General features: G+C 41.7%; 1 protein-coding gene across 2 annotated transcripts in view; it reads left to right on the forward strand.

Moving 5' to 3' along the window:
• Positions 1-21,670, forward strand: part of LAMA3 (laminin subunit alpha 3) — a 933,952-nt gene that overhangs the window by 339,023 nt on the left and 573,259 nt on the right. For both annotated transcript variants that reach the window (XM_069220025.1, XM_069220026.1), the window contains exons 11-13: positions 5,539-5,598; positions 13,714-13,752; positions 20,896-21,033. In XM_069220025.1, coding sequence (XP_069076126.1) covers positions 5,539-5,598; positions 13,714-13,752; positions 20,896-21,033 — 237 coding nt within the window. The remainder of the gene's footprint in view (positions 1-5,538; positions 5,599-13,713; positions 13,753-20,895; positions 21,034-21,670) is intronic.

A 21,670-nucleotide genomic window follows, 5' to 3' on the forward strand; every position in this document is an offset into this window, starting at 1 on the left:
GGAAATTAACTATGAGAAGGGGAGTTTGAGACCCAAACATTGTTATTTGTGGAACAGTCAGACAATCTGTGAGAGCAGGGGAAGCTCTGCAAGACTTCTGCCTGTGTTCAGGCCTGGGGGCCAAGGCCAGCTAGTCTACATGCTGGGTAGGGAGACATCACCCAGGGAATCCAAGACCACCTGCCCTGGAGTCTGGAGCACCAGTGCTTGCTTGCTTGCCAAGACCAGTGTGAACTGTGAGGAAGAGAAGAGCATTGGAGGCATGGGCTTCAATTAACCAAAATGCCAAGGGGTAGCGGAAATGACATCACACTCTCTTTTACCTTCACTTTCACTCACAGATACATACTTACGCATGCACACAAATTCACACTTACACACACACTCTCTCACATAAGCACACTCTCACCCACAACATACATTTAAAAGCATTTTTACTTATCTCAGTTGCCATGGAAGGCAATATTCACATGTTTACACTAACAGTGACTAACATTTTATTATACACTATTAGTGTGATAGAAATTGACAGAAAGCAAAAAGAGCGGCAGCCCAAATGACGTCCATAAGGACAAGCTACCACTCTGTTCCTGGCACTGAATTTGCTACCTCTGAAGCAAAGGGTTGCAGAGGCAGAGCCTGGGGTCACAAAGTGCAAGCCAGTTGCGACCCCTGGCAACTCCTAAATGGCATCAATGATTCGAGGGAGTGAGGTCGAGTGGGGATCCTTGTTGGGCAAAGTCCCTGTGCAAGGTATAAGCTAACAGCTGCTTCATTGTTTGGGTCATTGCCCATGTGCAGGATAGAGTCGGAGGTCCCTGCATGCCAGGAGGGGGCCACTGTGAATGTAGCCATGTGTCGTGCTGCACAGATTGGGCTCGAGTCCATGCGTGGTAGAGAGGCAATGCCCACCAATGCCAGGGGGGGCTGCAGTGGGAAAAACTGCTGTGTGGTAAGGGCCGAAGCCTTGTGCAGAAGCATGGTGGCGACTTTGAATGCCAGGAAGAGCTGCTGTGGTAAAGACTACCAAGTGGTAGGGGCTGCAGCCCTGTATGGAACCAAGGTGGCAACCCCTTATGCCAGGTGGGGCTGCCATGGAGAACTTCACCTTAATGATTGGGCCGCTGCCCCTGGACAACAAGACATAGTGACTCGGTGTGTTGGAGCACCAACCGGAGAAGTAAGGATATATTGAGAGCACCAGTGCACCTTCACCCAGGTGAGGGACCCAAGATAGGATCGTTGTAGCCATCCCCCATTGGAGCTGGACGAACACTTACCCTGCAGAAGGTGCTGCTTCCAGTTGCTTCAGGAGCGCGACTGCAAGAGAGAAACTCTGCACCTGCTGAGTGGAGCTGCCTGGGCTGTGTGCAGCCCGGTTACCCAAATTGGCTGCAGCCATTGTGAGTTCCAGCAGACAGGACACACTCAGGAACTCCAAACACTTCACTCCTGCCATTTCAGGTAAGATTGGTTTCGGGTCTGCCTGCCCCAGGAGAACCTACTGATAAGTTAGGCCAATTGAGCCAGAACACTTTTGACTTAACTTTGGAGCCGTAGAGCACTGTTGAGACTCATTTACTGGTGGGCATACCCTTGATATTACCAATAGTGAATGGGGAATAACCATAATCACTAATACGAGGAGTGAGTGAGACAGGAAACTGACGAGAAACACTAGAGGCCCTACCTCAGGGGACGGCTGTGTAATTGTTTGTGGATGTTGTATTTTTCCTTTATGTGGGTAGAGTTAGAAATAAAATACATTTCTTTTGTCATAAAAGTGAATATTTGGTTGGACAATGCTTTATCGCTGCTGCAACACAAATGTTGAGTTGTCAGCTCGTGTTTACTGTCCTATATCTACACCCAGAAGTGCAGAAGTGGTACTTGGCTCAGTTACTTAGAATTCATAGTAAGACGGACCTCAGGACACCAGAAGTAAAAATCCTCAACCCCCACAGTTGGTCCCTTGCGTGTCCCAAGGTTCCCTGAAAGGGGTCCCGACAATCAATATCTGACAGAGATTAGACCGCATCCGTATGATTATTTTCCAGACGTTTAAGCCATTGACCAGTTTCTTAACTGAAAGCTGATTCACCAAGCTCCAAAGCATAATGATCCCAAAGCACCAACTGCCCACGGAATCCTGTTGAGAACTGAACAAGGCTCCAACCTAGGTGGAGGGTGCAGTCATGGGGTGCAGTCATAATATGTCATGGCTCTTGTCATAGGAAAGATGTCAATGTATAATCAGTTTCCAGCCATTTAATTCTGAGCATATTTCTTAAAGCAGAATAAAGTTTACCTTTGCTGCGGTGAGCATCTCTGCTAAATCTACCCTTCCCTCAATAAATCTAGTTTTTATAGACTTTTGCATACAGTGGAGGACACGTGACAGAAACTAAATCATTTTTTTCAGCGGTACATCCTTCTTTGTGAGCTTCACAATTTACTGTAATTGATTTTAAAGAGGAGCAGCTTCCTTTGTGTATACACACTGGAACACTCCACATCCAGTGGCATTGCAAAGGAACAGTCCAGTCAAGAATTGATTAATTCCAATATGAAACTCAATTTAATCTACGGTTGCGTTTGGAAAAAGAGTGGCATTTGGAGCAACTTCAACAGCTGTTTGCTGTAGTAGCAAACTGCTCCATCTGCAGGTGAAGGGTTCAAGAGCAATTGGTGGGTTGGCATCACATGGCATATATCCGTCGTCAGTGCCCTACCCCCACCCCATCCTCTGATCTAACCCAGGCATTGCATCATCCACTGCCTAGTGAACACTCCTTCCCCACAAAAGACCCAATGGTGTGCCCGCTTCATCTCCACGCACTGTCCTGAAGCTCCATCCTTTTCCCTGCTGCATCTCGCACACCTTTGGCCACAGCTGTTTTCCAGTCACAAGATGTCCCACATCATAAGCAGGCCATCCTAGTATTGGAAAACTTGCCATTTGTGCTGAAACTCTGATAAGGTTGATTTTGTAGTTGGCGGAACTGCCACCAGAGAAAGACCACTGTAGTGGATATGGCACTGACAGAAATAATGGTTGACTGATCTCCCAGTGTGGGTTGAGTAGCCACTATCATCTCCAGTGGTGTTTCTTCTTTGTAAGGCTATCCTGCACTGTTATGTTTGAAAACGTCTCTGACAACTATACGCCTATTAAGGACATTTATAATGTTTGTTTTAGAATTGTCCTCCTAGTTTGGTGGTACATTATCAAGTCCCCTTATGGAGGCTGGAGTAAGAAGGGTGGGACATGTGCACAGAGTCATGGGTAAAAGCAAGAAAGGTGGACTATAAAGCAGAGCTCAGGGATCCAAAGTAACATTCTTTAACTACAGCACCCTTGCCATTCTGGTGGGGGCTATCATGGCACATATAGCGACTGACACCTCGCCTAGATTAAGGTTAATTCGTATCAAGGGATGCTACGTTTGTTTAGAACTACAGATTAAAGTAATTTAACCATTTCATAATCGTGAAATGGTTTCTTGTTCTCATGCGCCGCACATTATCAGCATATCATGTAGTCAATCTGAAAGCTTATTAATACATTTTTGGTCCTTACATGTATAATAATTACAATCAAATAACAGGCAAAATATGAAAAATTAATCTCCTTTTTATTTATATTTCAAATGAAGAACTGCATGCTAAAACATTTTTAAAAATCTTTCTATGGTCTAAGGCATCCATTACATTCACATTTTATTTCGTGTATATGGGGATGTAATAATATCTTAGAATACTTGCATTTATGATGATGTTGCAAGTATATTCTACTATTGTTCTCCTAACACATTCATTGCAGAGATGTGTTGGGAGATTAATTGTTATTTTAGTTTGTGATATCATATAAATATAAATATTAGAGTAATTATTATAATTATAACCATACATGATTATTGCAATATTCATTTATGTTCATCGTGCTATTAGAGGATGGTAGATGTGTAACTACTAAGGAAAAGATCTTGGCGTACTCGGTACTGTTTTCTTGTTCCTGAGTCCCCCACACTTAGAGGAGGGGTGCCATTAGTATTTCTATTGTGGGAAAATTGGTCTGCATGCTGGCATGGTTACTGCACCTCCCCCCAATGCCCCAAATTCCTTGAGAATTTCACCTCTCTTCATACTGATAGCGCAAAAACTGGAAGGGCGTGTCCAGGATATGACAACATCAATCGACAATAAGCAGTAGGACACCCTATTACTCTTCTGATCTCCTTATCTAGTGGCATCTGAAGCTGCTGGAAACCCACCCAAACCTCTTTATTTATTTGCAGTTGTTAAATTGGGTGGGTGCTAATTCCACATACCTGTCTCTTTAACCTAAAGACATCTGTCTTTCTGTTGATCAGTTCCCTTTTTTGAGAGCCTGAGGTGGATACGGGGCTGAATGGAGAAGGACTTACCTGTTAATGCCCGAGGCCTTCTATCCCTACAATGGAGTTGCCACAGTTTACCTGTGAGTCAATGGTGGTCACAGGGATACTGCAGTACAGGGTTCCTGGTTTGCAGATTGTTGTATTTGTATAAATCATACTAGTCTTTGTGTTATAGTTTGGTTGTAACACTTGTGCATGAAAAATATGTTGACTACCCGAACCTGAGTGGGAATATAAATAGATGCATCTTAATCGCTTTAAATCACATTTCAGCTCTATGTATATTGTTTATTTAGAATCGTTTTACCTGCTATTTAACACGTTTCAATGGATCTTTCCAATGTGTATGAGATCAGAAATGAATCCATCAATTCATCCCCAACCCATCTGTGGTGCTGGCGTATTGGGATATAAATTGTTTGTTTATTTGTGATATTATCTAAGTATAATTAAGGTAATATTTATTATAACAATAACTATTAATAATTATTTGAAATCAATTTTATGCTTATCCTACTATTAGATGACATGTCCTTACTAAGGGGAAATACTTATATGCTTGGTCCTGCGCTCTAATGCAACGTGGTAGAAAGATTAATTACTTGGATATGATTTGTTGGAGTTCTCTAACTCCTATCCAAAACTGTCCCACCATGAAAAAATCTAATATTTCCTCCAGTCAAGGGCTGGAGTAAATCATTTTGCATGGTGAAAAGGGTAAAGAAACATCCCCAGACGTTGCGAGGGTCTAGAGGAAGTGGTTTCTTCAACATGGAAAATGGTTCCCCCATGAGAAAAAATAAAATGAAACAATTGGCATTTGCACATCGGGCTGCTTTCTTGATTTGGAACTGTAGCCTGGATATAAACTCACAGAGAAAAAGCAGCGACGTTTGTCTGGAAATCTGAGATGATGCAGCTTTTCAGGCCTATTAGTAGAAATATTGGTGGATTCCTAAATGTCATGCATTTACACTTATACCCAGGAATGTAAATGTACTACAGCCGTACAACTTTTGAGAATCGGCCACTATAATTCCTTCTGAATGTTTCAATACTTTTACCTGGCTTATCTTTGAAGACCATTGATCAGCAAAACTGCCTTCATTCATTTCATTGAGTATGTGTTTTTTCACAGGTATTCCTTCCTATCCAGTAACACCAAAACCTGATGACCCTTCCGCTGGACATATTATTAGTAAGTTATTTATTTAATTCTTCCTTTATTTTTATTTATTATAAGGCAAAATATGTAGAATATGCATCAAAATGCTTTCTCAATTGGTGGTACATTAGGTTCAGAACAAGTTGACCTCTAAACACCGGACATTGTTGAAAGACAACGAGTCTGTAGCATAGCCCTGCCAGTAATCACATACTGTTTATATTATTTTTGTATTTACACATAGTTGATGCTTTTAAGGCAATAGTAAGACTCTCTTCAAAACTCAACTCTCAAGACACTAATGCTTCGACTGCCTGCATTTTTAATTTGATTAGGGAACTTTAGAAGTCATAGAATTCAAGATCTTTAATCTAACTTTTTACTGCGACAGCGAAAGGACATGCCCTGGACTGGCTCACATACTAATATCATTATTGATCTTCATAATTATTGGTCTTTGAGCGTATATCCAACACAAGGCATATACCTCAAAACACCCAATTGTGGATGGGTACAGAAAAAAGAATGCAAAAATTTGCAGTTGCTATACATAGGTCACTGTTGGAGCTGACTGACATCTTTGGCATATGTTTCCCCCAACATTTTGCCTTCCATCCTTCTGTTTTTGCTGAATTTGTGTTTGCTGGATTTAGGACTCTGCACACTGCTCTATCTTTTAAGTATGTTAACATTGGCTTACACCCAATTTGCACAGGGTCTGGAAATTAAATGCTATTAGTGGGCCTGCCGAACTGATAGGCCCACTTGCTTAAATACTCTTTTAAACATGTCTTAGGCCTGCCATTGCAACCTGTCTGTGCAGTTTAAACTGCCATTTCTACGTGGCAAAATAAACATTTTTCAGGACTAAACCTTCCCTTTTAAAACATATGTCCTCCCTAAGGTAGGTGCTGCCAGCCCATAGGGTAAGGTGCAATGTATTTAACATGTACTTTTAAGTTTTACCAGTCCTGGTAATGAAAACCTTTTAAATTATTTTTTCATTTTCACAAGGCCTACCTCTCCCATTGGACAACATTGGGTTACCTTATTACATTTATTAAGTGATAACTTTACATTGGAGGCCGATAGGAATGTTGAGTGTGGTGTCTATAGAATTGTGATTTAAAACCCTATTTAATAGTAAAATTGGATTTTAAGTCACAGTTGTCGAAAATGCCCCTTTTAGAAAGTTGAAATGTTCTTATCCCAACAGTTGGTGAATGCAGCTTGTATCCCAGGTCACATGACTAGGTGTAGCTGGCAGTTGGGCTTTGTGTATTGTTCCCTGACAGTGAGACAAAGAGGAAATAGGTGTTGGCAGGATGGGTCATCTCTGACTTGATGGGTGGGAGGAGTTGTCACCTACCGCACCTTCACATCACAAATGCTTTATAAGTGCACACTCACAAAGGGTTTGGCACTATTCTTTTGTGACCCAAGACAAGCTGAGGCCAGGGCAGGGAGGAAGAAAATTCTAGGCACCTCTGGAGGTGGAAACTTCCAGAACCCTCTTCTACTTCAAACTGGGCACGAAGTATAAATATTGGACACCTCTCGACCTATGAAAGACTCATAAGAACTCCTGTGCTGCTTTGCAAGAAGGAGTGCTACTACCCTGCCCTCCTGTCTTGCTGCCTAAGTGAAAAAGACTGGACTTGCATCTTGAACCCAGGGCCACAACAGTGACTACAAGGGTTAGTTCACTGGCCTCCTGATCAGAGCCTGAGGGAAAGAAAAGGCTCAAACCACCTTGAACCCAGCACATAGACTCTGTCTGCTGTGAGTCCTACCCTCAAATGGTGCCACTCCAGCTGTGGTCCGGTGGGCAGAACCGACACAGCACAACACTTCTCCTCACAATTCCACTTCAGAACTACTACAGCGCAATGCATCCTTGATGCCAGACCTCGTATCACAGCCGGGTAGCTGCTCAGAAACACCACTGTGCAACGCATCTTTACGCGGGATCCCGCAATGCTCGTTAACTGGGATTCAAGGTACTTTGTTTAGCAGGCCAAACTTGGTCCCTGTTCCAGGCCCTTGTTCCATTGCAGCCTGCCTGAACTTGTGACTTTGTTCATGTCCGCGCAACTAAATAACCACGGTTGGCACTTTGTGGATCTGGGTACTATTTTTCCTTAAATCTTTAAAATTGCTTATCTCCAGTTCTACTGATTAGAGATTTTGTTGTTTTGTTTGCAAATCATGTATTACATTTCTTTTGTTGTGTTTTCACTTTATTAATGTTTGAAGTGCTGCATGAATACTTTACACATTGCCTCTAGGTTAAGCCTACCTGCGTGTACGAAGCTTCTAGACAGTTAAGCACAGATTAGTTTGGGGTTTGTTATTTCACCCTAACAGAAGATGTGATTACTGCTTGAGTAGGGTTTTACCCACCTCAACCAGTAACCCAATTTACTACAGTCTCATAAACGCTACTTTTTATTCTGTGGTGACATTCAACCTCCAGTTCCATGTTGTTTTGCTTTCGGGGGGTGATTTGGCCACTTAAATAGGTCTATCACACAGGCCACCAAAGATATTCCTAGACCTTTGACTGAATGGGTGCCTTTCTGAATAGTAAGCGCCCCCCTGCATCACAGGGTCTGCAGGAGCCTGCGTCACGCCCTGAAGTTGCAGAAAGAAGGCGTTTCAATAAAGAATGGAAAGCAAGAATGTTTTGAGCAATTTTATGAGACAACTCTTACTTTATGGAAGGTCCTGCAACAGCCTTTCTATTCCTGTCATTACACTGGTAAAGCCAATAGGTCTGATGTTGGCTACCAACCTTTGAGTTTTGCCAATGCTTTTTCATAAAAATTTATTATCAAGAACATTTTTGTTTCTGCAAACGGTCTTGTCTATTTTTGCATCTTCAGAGACAACACTCATTAGGCCAATAGTCACTGGCTTTAAAGGGGACTCATTTTTGTATGCCAATGTAAAATGTGCAAGAGTCACTCACCATGAAGGTACCCAGTTGCTGAAGAGAACTGACCAATTGTACCATGTCATATGCTATAGTGAGTAGAAGACAAATGTAAATGACACAACAAAAGTCCAATGGCTTAAAAGATGGTTGAAATTCACTAAAAATATATATTCACTTCACAAACCAAAGGTTACAGGGACGTTATAGTTAGGCTCACATTTTAAACATACCAACCATAAAAATTCACTGGTTATAGTTAGTTACCACAAGTAACTATGGCTCGTGCCCTAAAGTAACTATAACTTGCACCCCCGCCATGTACAGTTTATTCATCAAACATTTAACTGCAAATATTACATTTATATTATCAATGATGTTATCAAAGGTGTCACGAGTGCCGTAATTTGTGGGGTACTTAGCAGTACATTGCAAGGGCGCGAGTTATAGTTACCTTAGGACACGAGTTATAGTTACTTGAGGTAACTCTAACTATAACTGGTGAATTTCTATGGTTTGGTACATTTACAATGTGAGCCTAACTATAACGTCCTTGTAAATAAAAATTACGTGAATTTCTGTGGTTTTATTAAAATTCTATTTCCTAACTATAAAGTCCCTGTAGCTTTTGTTTTTTTCAGTGAAGAAAAGCCACAAGGCCAACCCTGTATAAGCACCCAATCTTGTACAGGGGAGGTTGTCTGCAAGACGTGGCCTGCAGCCAGACCCTGTGGCCAACACCCACTAACCACCCAAACCCACGCTGTGCACAGCCCTTTTAGCGTGCACAGCAGGAGTTAGATGCAGCTTCTCTGTGTGTGAGAATAGGTGGCGAGAAGGTGTATCTGGGGGTGAGAGTGGCTATCAGATTGTCTCTCTATGTGTGAGAGAGCATATAACAGTGTTTTAGTGGGTGCATCAGTGTGTGCGTGGGTCTGAGTGGGTGCATGGTGGTGTCAGTGGGTCTGTGGGTGGGTGCGTGAGTGCCTGAGTGGGTTTGTGAATGGGTGCGTGAGTGTCTGAGTGGGTGCATGAGAGGGAGAAATTGATTGAAAGAGAGACAGAAAAAGAGAAAGAAAGTGAGAGAGAGAGATAGAGTTCTTCGAGGCTTTAATATCTCATATACTTAGAATGAGATATTTGTGATCAATTTAAAATAAAAAATGTATTCATTATTTTTTTTAAAACTATAATATATATTTTTTAATTTACAAAAAGAGGGAAATGAGTCCAACTGGACTCAAACCCCCAAAGCGCACTGAGCTTTGGGAGTTTATGTTTTTTTGGGGGTGTAGCTCTTAATGGGCTTTCTGGGACCTCAAGGGATCCCCACAGTCCCAATATATATTTTTATTTATCTATATAAATAGTTTTAAAAAAAATCAAAATCCCTTAGGGGCTACCTGACACTGCAGGGGAACCCTTAGGATTTTCCTCGCATTGCCATTGCTTCAGCAAACACGGAGCTGCTTTGACAGCAGGTCTGTGCTTGCTGAAGCATTTCATCTCTGTCCCCTGCACTCGTGTAGGGGACAGAGATGAAAGCTTTGGATTTTGACAGTGGGACCTGCTTTACTGCTTTACGCTGTCAAAACCCGTGTTTGCTATGACTTGGTGAAGCAGCAGCAGCCAAGCCACAGCAAACAGTGGTGTCATTGGGCTGGGTCCCCCCGGGACATAACAGGAGCCAGCCCTTGGGGGTGGCGGTCCCCAAGGCCATCAGAGGCTCCTCCAGGGGGGCTACGCAGCCCCCCCAACTACGTCATAGCCCTGAGGGGCGGTGGTCCTTAGGGTGCGGGGGCAGTGTGGCACCCGCTAATAAATTAAATTTTTCCCCAGGGGTGGTGGTCCTCAGGGCACGGAGGGGGGGAAGGGCCTCCCTGAATTATATTACATGAACACCCCTGGGAGGTGGTGGTTCCCAGGGCAGTGGGAAGGGACCAGATGCCCCCCGCACATCAAAACAAAGCCCTGGAGAGGTGGTGGTCCCTAGCGCAGCAGGGGGGCACAGGTCCCCCCACATACAACTAATAAGCCCTGGGGAGGTGGCGGTCCTCAGGGCAGCGAGAGGAAGCCGGGAGCCCCCCCACCTTTATGTACATGAGGCCTCGGGACTTGGCCCATCCGGGGCATGACACTAACAATGCGCGGAAGTCCGTGCTTCATTTTTTTATTTTTATTTCACGTCGGATCGTCTCCTACTTTTTAAAAAAAAATGCTTTTTAGCCCTGGGGGTCCACCAGGGGCTAAGGGGTCAGGTTGTTCGTACCCTGGCTCCTTTTCGTTTTTTACTTTGTTTTTGGGACTCAGCTTCAGGCATTCGTCCTGAGATGGCTGACAACACTTACACGGCTTCTGTTGTTGAAGTGTTGTCAGTCAATCAGATCTCTATACGAGATCGGGAGGGGTCACGAATCCTTCACGTACCTAGATATGCTATTGTGTTTTCCCCTTAATTTCTCAAAAACTACTGAACAGAATTACACCAAAACGAACAAGGTTGCTTTCTGGACCAGGATCTACCTTCTTGCCAAATTTGGTGTTATTCCGTCCAGTAGTTTTTGCGCTATTGCTGTCAAAATCCCTATGGAAAAATGAAAGGGGGAAACACGTTTTGGGACTCCCTCTTTTTCTCCGCCCCCGTCGATGGATCACCCCAAAACTTTCTAGGCAGCAGCTGGCGGGACTGACCAATTTTTTGGGAATGTTTTGTGAAGATTCGTCAAGCAGCGCCAAAGATATAGGCAAGTAAAAAATACTTTTTATATAGAAACTAGGTCCTAACTATAACTCCCTAGTGGTGACCGCCACTAGGTGATATATATATATGTACATATATATATATATATATATATACACACACACACAGGGCAGCACATCACTCGAAGTATCCCATAAATCAATCCAACACAGAAAGAAAGCGCTGAAGCGTTACCAATTGCTGAAGCCGCCCTGCAGGGTTGGGCGCTCCTTTTACGAAGACAGCTTTTGGGTGACATTATTTTGAGGAGCATGACCCACTCCCCCTTACATCAGGAAAGGAATTATCCAGATATATTTATGTGTGTGGAGCTTGAGAAAGGGAATGCAAGAAGAGTATTGCATTGCATTTTGCTGACTCCAGACCCTAGTGATTTCAAAGATATACAGGAACTGGGACAGCACTATGCAGATTCAAATTCAGCACGCTGGAAGTACATGAAACTTATGATGTCGACTACAACATTGCAGGTTTTGAAGTAATGAAGGTGTATTACACTTCCCTTGAGCTGGAGATACAAGGCAATTCCACGTCCTTTTAAAAACACAAGGTAAAATTTCATTGAACACATCACGAATATTGCACTGGATTTGATATGACTTTGAGTGTGTCTGCAGTAATTTGCTGCCATTTATGCCGTTATTTTAAATACTCACTGCATCTTGAGGAGATATGACATGTATAGTGCATTATGGGAATTGTAGGAAGAGAACCGGAGTAGTAACATGGCTACTGTGTCTTTAAAAGCACGTGGGCACTTTGAATTGAAATCTTTTACTCCTGTGATCAAGGCTACTTTACAAGCCGCAACACGTCAGGAAAGAGATGTGCTGCCCTCCTTTTAATATATTAAATCGCTTGGTATCTCCTGGAGTTGGGCTTCAGCGCTTTCTTTCTGTGTTGGATTGATTTATGGGATACTTTGTTCCCAATTGCTGAAGCCGCCCTGCAGGGTTGGGGGCTCCTTTTACGTGTGATATATATATATATGTGTATATATATATATATATATATATATATATATATATATTTATATATGTATCTGTTAAAAAACAGGGATTTTAGCGAACACTGGTTATCGAACGGTATGAAGAAGATAGGCTGTAATGAGGAGGGAATGACAGTTGGGAAAAGATGGGTCTTAAAGAAAAGGGGATCTATAAAAAAACGCGCTTGCAGCTTTAAGATAATGAAATGTATTGTTTCCAAATTATGCCCCCCACCCACACCAGAGAGACACCACAGAATGGGGGGCCCATCCCAGGTAAGTCCCGGTAAGTATTTGTATTTTTTTTATTTTTCCCCGCTCGGGGGCCCCCCGCATGGTGCTGGCCCCAATGGCCATGCCCAGGGGGCATTTGTCCCCTAGGCATGGACACTGGGGTGGTGGGCATGGCTCCGGTCTTTACTAAGACAGGAGCCATGTCCATGGGGGTTGTGCGCCAGAAAATGACGCTACACTGCTTAGAGGCAATTTTTCTGCCTCCAAACAGTGTAGCGCCATAATTCGGCACACAAGCCCCCGTTTCCTATACGCCTCCCCCACCCCTTAGCGTCTTTTCTATGGACGCCAACAGGGCATTCGCGCCGGCTAGCGCCATTCCTTAAATATTGTGCCCAGCATCTTGGAATGGCGCTAGCCAGCGCTATACATTTTCACGCAAAACTGTGCTAACGCAGTTTTGCGTGAAAAAGTATAAATCTGGCCCTAAGTGTCAATATTTTGACGCTAATCCTGCAAAGCTCTGAACTAGCGTCAGAAATTCTGAAGTTAGTTCCTTAACTACCATCATGGTGCACCATATCTTAGATATGGCGCTCACATGGTGGCATTAGGAGATGCTAAGGGCCCAAGAAAAGTGGCGCTGCACTGGGTGCAGCGTCACTTTTCTTAAATATGGCCGATTGTGTCCTAAACGTCGTTTCCCAAAATGTAGTCCAATTAATTTTGCATTCTCTATTATTAACTACATATTTCTGTAATGCTATTTAGGACACAATAATCGATATTCTGGTACCTTACGAGGTTGGAATGTGGACTCTGCCCGGCCACTGCCATGTTGTCCTGGAAACCATTGGTCACGTGATCAAGCACAAGGGCACTATTAGAACCTCTACATTCATGGCGCCCTTTTGTACAGCAGCAGGTTTTGCTGTCACAAATCTTTCATGCATACTACCCACCCTCCTTTGCACTTGACTGACGTTTTTATACGTGTTATTCCTTTCAAGTCTGATGAAGGAGAACTTTAATGTTCTGTGACAAGTTTAAAACCCCAGGCCGCGCAGCTGGCACCGGAGCTTTCCTTGTTTGTACTTGGCCCGCCCTCCAGGTTCAGCTCATTAGCACTCACAAGACATGTGTCGAAGACTTGTTTTGTTATTTTCTGGCTTGGCTTCATATGTTGGTTTAATAATTCGCACTATTTGTTTTTTATATTCTTTGTTCAAGGACCATGCAAAGCTGGATTCTTTGGACCACAGTGCCAACGTAAGTGCTGTAATGCATTTATTGGATTTGGGCAGGGCGGTGTCTCGTGTAGCTGTGGTGCCCGGGGGCCGAAAAAAATAGCGAAGTCAGTGCCAGCAACTTTTCATAATGATTGCAGTTTAGATACATGAAAGGCAGTACACCATTACTTTTAATTCTAATATCAACCATCCAACACGAGTGTATTGTTTCTTAGGTTACACCAGTCCTCCCACAATTTAAGATGCGAACATCTATCTACCTTTATTGAGTTTATGTAAAATAAATATTTTGTACCTAAGCCAGCTAAGAGGTGTGCATAAGACGTACCAAGGTTCGGGGAAATGCATGTTAGTTCATTGGTGTACCTTATTTTTACTATGTTGGTTTTACATTAGATAACACTGAAACTACACTATACGTCTAAATACAAAACAACATAAAAACATAACAGCACTTCATCTGATAGTTTTCTTGCCTGATGAACACAACAGACACAACTGTCTCTGTGCCGGCTTTGCCTATGAACAACCACCACTGCTCTTTGTGTGCTCCAGCCTGTCTAGAATGGCCGTCAAGAAGTCTGGTGGATTTTCTGGCCCAGACACGTCCTGTAAGGTACAGCTACTAATTTACTCCTGTAATTTCCCCGTAACCTCATGTCCACTTAGAATACAATCAGATCCTGCAAAAAAATGCTTTCATTCTTTACTGTTTTCACACCGAGGCACGCAAGTACTTTTGGTGGACCCCTCAATCTCTTCCAGACTAAGCTTGTTTACTTTTATGAATGTATGACCCTATATAATCTTTATAATCTCCATTTGCTCTAGCATTGAGCTTTCTCATTTCTGTCAGTATCCATACCGAACCCTCCAAAAGGTACATCTCATCCTTTGACCACTTTGGCCTGGCCAATTTATACTGCTTAAAGCCAAATACTTTAATAGGAAGGACAATTGTTGGTGCATTGATGTACACTACAGAGGAGAGTCTTGGAAATACATCACACTAGTGCCCAGTCACTGCCCAATTGCATAGCATGCCGGTAATCCTCACAGGACTACAACAGTGCAGATACCAAAGCAGTAAAAAACTATTTCAAATCCCAAGAGTGAATTCAGAGGCCTCCACAGCAAAACTGTTCCGTTTTCAAGAAAGAGATTGCCACAATTGCTACACTGAATACTTGTGGTCATTCCACTGAGCTCCTTAATTACCTTACATAGGTTTTTTTCCAAAATAGAATTAGACAAACATCCAACGAACAACCACTCATACCAAAACCCAACGGTCTGAGCAAACGTCTTCATATTCACAATTGTTCAACTACAAAGATCTTATCCTTCTTTAACTCAACCCTCAGACGTGCACTGTGAAAGTGGCAAATTTAAGTTTCTCCACACAGTCCCTCACTATCATGACCTATGTAAATACCTCATTCTCCACTTCCTCTGTCCCCTTAAAGGTATAAAAACATGATAGCTGTACACCGTTTCAACAAAGTGCAGCTCATGTATGTATGTTGTATGTAGGTGTATGGTATTTCGATATTTCAAACCTAGCCAAAAGGCAGAGAAGCACTGTATATGGTTAAAGATGAGCTTAAAGTCAACAAGCAAGAGAAGAGCCAGTGTTCTTTAAAGCGGCGAGTCTTCAACTCTTTCCTACATTGGAGAAGCATTAAGGCTTTCTGCCTTGTTTTTTATTTTTTATATTTAGTCAGCACTCTGATAGTGTTCTTGCTGTAGTTTTGTCAAGATCCTTCAGAGATGTTGAACTTTGTAAATTGAGCAGGGGTGCTGGTCCTGGGCATGCCCGATTGACCCAGTGATGAGAAGATCTGAGAATTCCTCAATGAAGTCCTTGTCCTGCCCCGGAGGCCTATGGAGGAGATGGAAGGGATCAGTCTGAGTTTCAGAGAGTGAGAAATGGCATGTTAGCAACTCCAAGGAGTTGAGTTCATGACATTTTGTCCACCTATGGACACGTTTCCAGCCTCCTTCCATCACAAAGGCATTGGAACATTTGCGTAACTGTGTAACTATACACATAGCTGGAGGCCATTGATCAACTATGTCAGTTTCATTCTGGCTAGAGTGGAACTTCTATATCTCAGAAAAGAGCTATTTAAAAAATACAAGCATATATTCTAACAATACTGTATCTCTCCACAACTTTCAAAATTAATGAACGCCAGCTTTTACTTATTAACCTGGCATTGGCTTCTTGTAAGACCGACTGTAAGTCCATTCTCCTCTTAAGTAGTTCAACCAAATAATTCAAATCAGGGCTCTTCCTTTCCAGGGCCTCAGCCATCATGACCAGAATCCTGTAAAAGGTTGCCACATTTCTGAATCTTTTTATGTGACCTTGCTGTTGCACATCTTGGACTCGAGGGCATCCAAGCTATCTTTGTGACTAAAGGAGCAGATAGAAAAGTGAAATTCACCCTCTTCTTTAAACCATCTTTTGAACATAGCAAAAGGATCCATCAAAAGTGAGGTGTCCCAACCTTGCCTAGAATGATTCTGGGGCATTGCCCCTAGAGGCAATATTAGGGGAAATTGGTTGTAAATTATACATTTTACAGCAATCCTCAAAACATTGAGTTACAACTACATGTTTCCAAGCTATCACAAATTAAGCTAAAAATCAACTCCTTCTAACAAAGGGTAAATATCCACAGGAGTGGTAGAATATCATCCATGCAAGAACATTTTGAACAAATAGGGCTAAGTGGTGCACTTTAAGACACTGTTTACAAATACATTGATTACTCTTGCAGCAAGTTCTGAAGAGGTATTGATCAAATATTATAATAGGTATTTGGTGTGGTAGTCAAGTCTCATCATACAAAGGGACTGGATAGAGGGCCAGTCTATCCACCAAGAAAACCTAATAAAATATTGACAAGATGAAGCATGTTTCGCTATAGTTCCTTAAAATGTTCTAAAAAGTCAAATGTACTTCATTTAAGCTATGTATGAGCACCCAAATGTTCAAGCTGTATAGCAACTTTCATCACTTCGACCTTCCGCTGCCTGTCATATTATCATCCAGCCCCTTCCAGGTAGATTTTAAGTCATATCATGGTGGAGATTTACTTAAATTAGACAGAGCAGAGAAATGTTTCACGTCTCATAGTCTTGGCCCACACAGACAAGAGATATCCCTCAGGAGAGGCAGTTTTCATAGGCTCACACTATAGTTAATATATGGGTTCAACTAGCAGATACATCTGTGAAGTTAAAATGATGATAATTTCATAAAATCTTTATAGATGATAAACATTGTGTTCCACACCCACAATGAAATAACCCTTAAAAACCCTAATAAAATATAATATGGGAATGCTGTAAGTATGTCCTCAGTGTCTAGCATGGCATTTCCTGAAAAACTAAATGCCAGCTTTTCTTTTTGGATACACAAAGCTAACTCTGCCAAACTAAAGCTTTAAAGATTTTGACATTAAAATTAATCACCAAAATATCCTAATTTAAGTAAATCAGGTAGTTTTGATCCTAAATAACAGTTTGTGAAGAATTATTCATATGTAGAACTGTCCCTCCCAGAAAGAATAAAACTCATATGCCCATGTATCACAATCACATGTTAGGGATGCCTGTCATATAATAGTGATTTCCACCAAGTGCTATTGATGCCCTCCTGGAGCTAGGAATCATAAAAAGTATCAGTGCTGTTCACTGTTATTCCTATGATGAAAACAGTAATGGCAAAGATGCTGACAATAGACAAAGTATAGCCACCTGAAGCTAGGGCCACCATTAAGGCTGGGATGTAATAATGCCTAGAATGCCCACAATGTGCTAAGGAGGGCCACCTTAGGCCATGTCAGCCAATATGGTAAGAATATTGGCCTAAATAATTTCTTCCATGCTCACAATCAGTTAATTAGGACCATTTATTCCAGTGCACCATAATTCTAAGGATGGCCACCGTACAACTAGAAGAGTCATTGCAATGTCTAGAATGTCTGCAAATTCTCAAGAACTGCAACCTTATTTCAGCGTCACCATAATGGTTAGAATGTCCACAGTATGTGAAGCAGAGTATCAAAATGACTTAAATGCTCACCAAATGTAGGGGACAATATAATTCTTGGTATTGCCCCCCCCACACTCTCTATCAGTCACCTCTACCTCTGAGTTCCCATCTCATTTCCATTCAATCACTACTATGTGTCAATTTCTTTCACCTCCACTTCTGTAGCCACTGTGGTTTTTGAACCATTACTTATACCACTCCCATATTTCTATTGCCCAATTCAATTTATCTATCCCCAAATCACTGTTTCTGTCCTAATGCTCATCCTCCTTTGTATTTTTCTTCTCGCCTTTCTCCTTCCTCAGGAATGCTGCTTGTACAAGAATTTCCACTGTAAGAGGGTATCAACAGCATCTTGGATCCTTTTAATTTTGTGTTCAGCTTAGTACATTTTCAAGTAACTATTAGGAATTGTTGTTCAGAATTAACAAAATCTCCACATGTAAATGGGCATTGGCAAAGGTAGGAGGGTAGCTACACAAAAGTATACATTTTTAGCATTGGGCTACAAACACTAAAGAGTTCCATGTAGTAGAAGACCTTGTATATATTGTGGAAAGATTCTGTGCTATTTACAAGCCATTATGATGGCAGTGGTGGAAGGGGTTGGTAATTTTTAGCTTCATAACATCAAATTCATGGCATTCTGCTGCCACTGTATTTGCAAGCCAGACACATTGTTATGGTAATGCTTATTTGCAAAGTAGAAAGGTAGAGGCAGCAGAATGAGCAATCCTCAGACCATTGGATAGTGAAGCTCTCTAGTTTCCCACACAGAAGTTGCTTAACTACCAGATGTAACCTAAGTATCCTTCATCTTCCTTTCTATGGTTGTATGTCAGAATATCATATGCAGAAATATAGTCCGACATAAATATTGTGCCCAAATATTGTTTACAGCAATATTATTTTATTGAGTGTAGATTTATTGTTGTTAACTCAACTGGGTGATATTTAAACAATATCTAGGACACAATATTTTTGATATTTTGACAATGCTGTTCTGATACCACACCCTTTCACCAGGGTGACAACACACTTACATTTTCATGACCATTCAATCTTTGTTGTATTTTCTGAGTCTGTCATTATTGGCTAATTGTGAGTGCGAGGCCTTTTGCAGTGAATGTAAGTATATCTGAAACATGACTGTTAAAATCAATTATTTTATTTGACTGCTTTCGACATATATGCCTTTCCCACAAGTAAAACAAACACATAGAAAATATATAGTAATTAGAAGATTAAAAATGAATCAAAGAAACTATCCAGATTAGGATTAAAAGGAAACAGAAGAATTGATGAAGCATAAAAATAGAAAATAACATTCTTTCTGACCCTTTATGATGCAAATTAGCAGCTGTCCTCATTTCATTTCACCCAATGAGGTTAAAGAACAGCATACCAATTTAGCTCTGCATTTGGATTTTAAAACAATCAGATCTTGAAGGTAATGGTAGTAATTATACTGCCCCCTAAAGTGCAAGTTAGTGTGGTAAAGATATCAGTTTACCCTCTGCTCGGAATACTTAGCCCTTGCCTACTGAGTGGTCAACATTCAGTCTGCAATTAGTTTGTCCCTTTTCTATACAGCTTTTTGACAAATATTGTGTCATTAGTCTCATTTTCTATTTCTATTTCATTATGGCATCTAAATGATTGCAGAATAGGTAGAACATAATATCTTTTTTCTGCTTCCAGGAGCCCCTTGGCAATGCCATTGACCTTTCTCCTATTTAAGTGTAGAACGGACAACATAGGATGAAATGGGCTAAAATCTTCTTTGTGGCTATGTTCACAAGTACCTGTTGGGGATAGATTTCTCTTTCTCAACCATGTTCCAACTGTGAGGGGACCACTCCTTGCCAGAATGAATAACCTATACTGGGTGGTTGTTTGCCTTATTAAATAAAACTGCATAGACTGCAACTTCAAATAACCCAGTTGGTACAGTGCATCGTCGACCTAAGGCCTGCAGTCTCATTTATTGGCACTGGGGCTACATTTTGTTCTTTGCATTTGAGTACCTACCTCTTAATGTTGAGGGTCATAAGATTCCCCAAAACAGCAGTCTCAAAATTAAGTGAGATGCCTCAATTTCCAAGATGTACATGTATTTTGACTCAGTACTCATTTCTGAGCTCTCCATTCATGTCGTGTTCACCAGTCAATACGTCAGTGACATTAAGGATTTCAGTGCATGTTTTTCATATTACAGTTATCATCCATTCTGGATGAAGCTGCAGTTGACGTTAGCCTCTCTGTAGCTGGAGAAATGTTTTCTCAAACCTTCTCAGATGGGGTCTAATTTTGGCCACATGTTTGTCCAGTCCCCAGTGTTTAAACACATACTCTATCTGGCTTCCCACTTTGGCTGGATCACCTCATATATCTGCTTTGAAAATCTGTGTTCTCATACACAAGCAAAGAGAAGGATGGCATTGATCAATGCTTTTGATTTCTCAATTGGCTTGTTGACATGTGCCTTCCAGGTCACATACTTTTCAGGGACCTACCTGAGGTGGAAAGATGTTAACCTCCTTCAGTTTTGCACCTCCAATTACAAAGTTACTTTCCTGCTCCCTATAATTCTTGAAGACCACTATTTTTATTGCATTTTGCAGATCCGTAAGCTGCTTATCTAATAGTAGTGTTTCATGGTTCATTGCAGTGTTTTGCAGACTTTCTGAGGTTTGTGCAATGAGAACAGATGTTTTCGGCATACAGCAATGAAAGGACCTGGAAACCTTCTATGCTAGTAATATATTATGCAGCTCACTTTACTTTCTTATACATATCATTTGTATAAATTGAGAAGAGAAAACATGAATGTGACAATAAACTTAATTCACACAGTTCATGTAGCTGACCAGGAAGCAGAAGGTGGGTGATTTTGGCCAATGTTCTTCAAAGCTATCTTTGAACCAGTGACAATGAGGCCAAGCTGGTGGACCAGCTTCCTAGGTGGCTTTGTATGACCGGATGAGTACATACATTACATTCACAGCCCAGCTGATTTGTTAAATGGATTATATTGTGAAAGATTATGTATAATCTTCCCCTTACTCATTTTTGATACTCTATGTCTTTGTCTAGCTTGCCAGTGTTATGGGTTTGGCGTATTGAATAACCAATGTGATGGAAAGACAGGGCAGTGCACGTGTCAAGCAAGGTTTCAAGGTTCATTCTGCGACAGCTGTGCAACGGGATATTTCAATTACCCTTTCTGCCAGAGTGAGTATAACTTTTGGAGGTATGAGTAGCATCACATCTGAGGAAAAGTTGTTAGCTCAACCCAGTATATGCATTTGAAAATCTGTTCATTGTTAGGGCACATGGCATAACATACTGGGAATGGTAACATGACAGCCTATAATCATGTACAATTCATAATGTTATGCACCAGGAAAGGGATATGAAAGTCTAGTACACATGACGAAAAACAAAAACAGTCCTGGAATGGTACTTAGTAAAAATGTTTTGCGTTACCTCTCATTGTTCAAGGTGACTTGACATTGGTTCTTTTTTCAATAGGATTACACTTGAGGATTTAAAACAGAATAAAGAACTTTGAGAACATGAAAAAAAATGAATTGTGATACCTCCGTCATCTCCAAGGCCCAATAGCACCAGTGTTCCAGGTACCCCTATTCCCTGGGACAGAGTTGTTCTCTACTTGGTAAAGGGCGGGCTTGGCATATAAACCTAACTCCCTGCCCGCACTTTCTCAGGCCGAGAACATAGGTTTGCTTCTGCCTAGTGGGAGCAGAAAGAAAAGCTGCTGCTGCAAGGTGGGAGCAAACTTTTACAGCTGGCTGCCATCAGCACCCAGGAATGGTGCTGGCAGGGGATCCGGCGAAGCGGCGGGGTC

This window comes from Pleurodeles waltl, chromosome 2_2 (assembly GCF_031143425.1).
Source record: "Pleurodeles waltl isolate 20211129_DDA chromosome 2_2, aPleWal1.hap1.20221129, whole genome shotgun sequence".
In the NCBI taxonomy this organism is placed as follows: domain Eukaryota; kingdom Metazoa; phylum Chordata; class Amphibia; order Caudata; family Salamandridae; genus Pleurodeles; species Pleurodeles waltl.